Source organism: Alligator sinensis, unplaced genomic scaffold (assembly GCF_000455745.1).
Source record: "Alligator sinensis unplaced genomic scaffold, ASM45574v1 scaffold255_1, whole genome shotgun sequence".
In the NCBI taxonomy this organism is placed as follows: domain Eukaryota; kingdom Metazoa; phylum Chordata; order Crocodylia; family Alligatoridae; genus Alligator; species Alligator sinensis.
In genome coordinates, this window is record NW_005842270.1 from 1,466,064 (window position 1) to 1,466,948 (window position 885).

General features: G+C 56.7%; 1 protein-coding gene across 1 annotated transcript in view; it reads right to left on the minus strand.

Annotated features, from left to right (window-relative positions):
- ZNF469 (zinc finger protein 469) overlaps positions 1-885 on the minus strand; it is a 14,642-nt gene that overhangs the window by 6,594 nt on the left and 7,163 nt on the right. Inside the window, 1 exon segment of the mRNA XM_025209193.1 lies at positions 1-885. This exon segment is cut by the window's left edge and continues 6,594 nt beyond it; it is cut by the window's right edge and continues 6 nt beyond it. Coding sequence (XP_025064978.1) covers positions 1-885 — 885 coding nt within the window.

Genomic DNA, 885 nt, shown 5'->3' on the forward strand with positions numbered 1-885 from the left:
GCCAGGGGATGAGGTCTCTGGCTTGCTTTGCTGGTTGTTGCCCTCGTGACAGCCTTTTTCAAACTCCTGTTCTTGACTTAAGTTGGACTCAGCGTCTTGTTTTCTCATTTGCAAGAGATTCGTGGGCTCTGCTGAGTAATTGCTGGTTTCCGGCGCCGCCTGGCTACCCCGCGGAGGCGCTGGCTGGGAAGTCATCGTCGCACCGGCTTGTCTTTCGTTGTAACGGGGGCCCAGGAATGGCGCACTGGGGCCTTCCTGCAGCTCTTGACCCATGTCTTTTCGGTCAAAGCAGGAAAGAGCGCGGTCCTTCAGCTGCAATTTCTGGTGGCTCTCCAAGTCCAGCGCGGCGGCTGCCAGGCCGTCGGGGCACAGTGGGGCAGGAGGTCTTGCCAACTCTTCTTTCTCAGGCTGCTGAAAGTTATTTAGGTCTCCAGCAAGACAGCGCTGGATGCTTCCCATGGCCTCCCGTGGTGCGGGGGCAGCAGTATTACAACGCTGCAGGGTGGGTGGAAACAAGAGCGCGCCTTTCCATTTGCTTTGCTCCCCGGGGCTCTGGGCCGGATGGCAAAGGGGATTGCTTTCAGAGTCCGAGGGGCGCCTCTTCGCCAGAAATAAACTCGACCGAGTCTCTGCGGTCAGCAGCGAGGCGCTGTACTTATCCCCTTCCGGCAGCCGTGTGCCGAAGTTGGAGAAGTCCAGATTTTCAGGACTGGTGCTCTGCAAATATTTCTGGTGAGCAAAGCTGGGCTGCAAAGGCAAACCGCCCAGAGAGTCCTCCTTATAGTGACAGGCTTCGAGGGCCTGCATTTTTGTGCAACCCCCTTCTTTCGGCATCTGAGCATTTACCGAATAGACATTCGTTTCGCGTAGGAAATGATCTTCCTG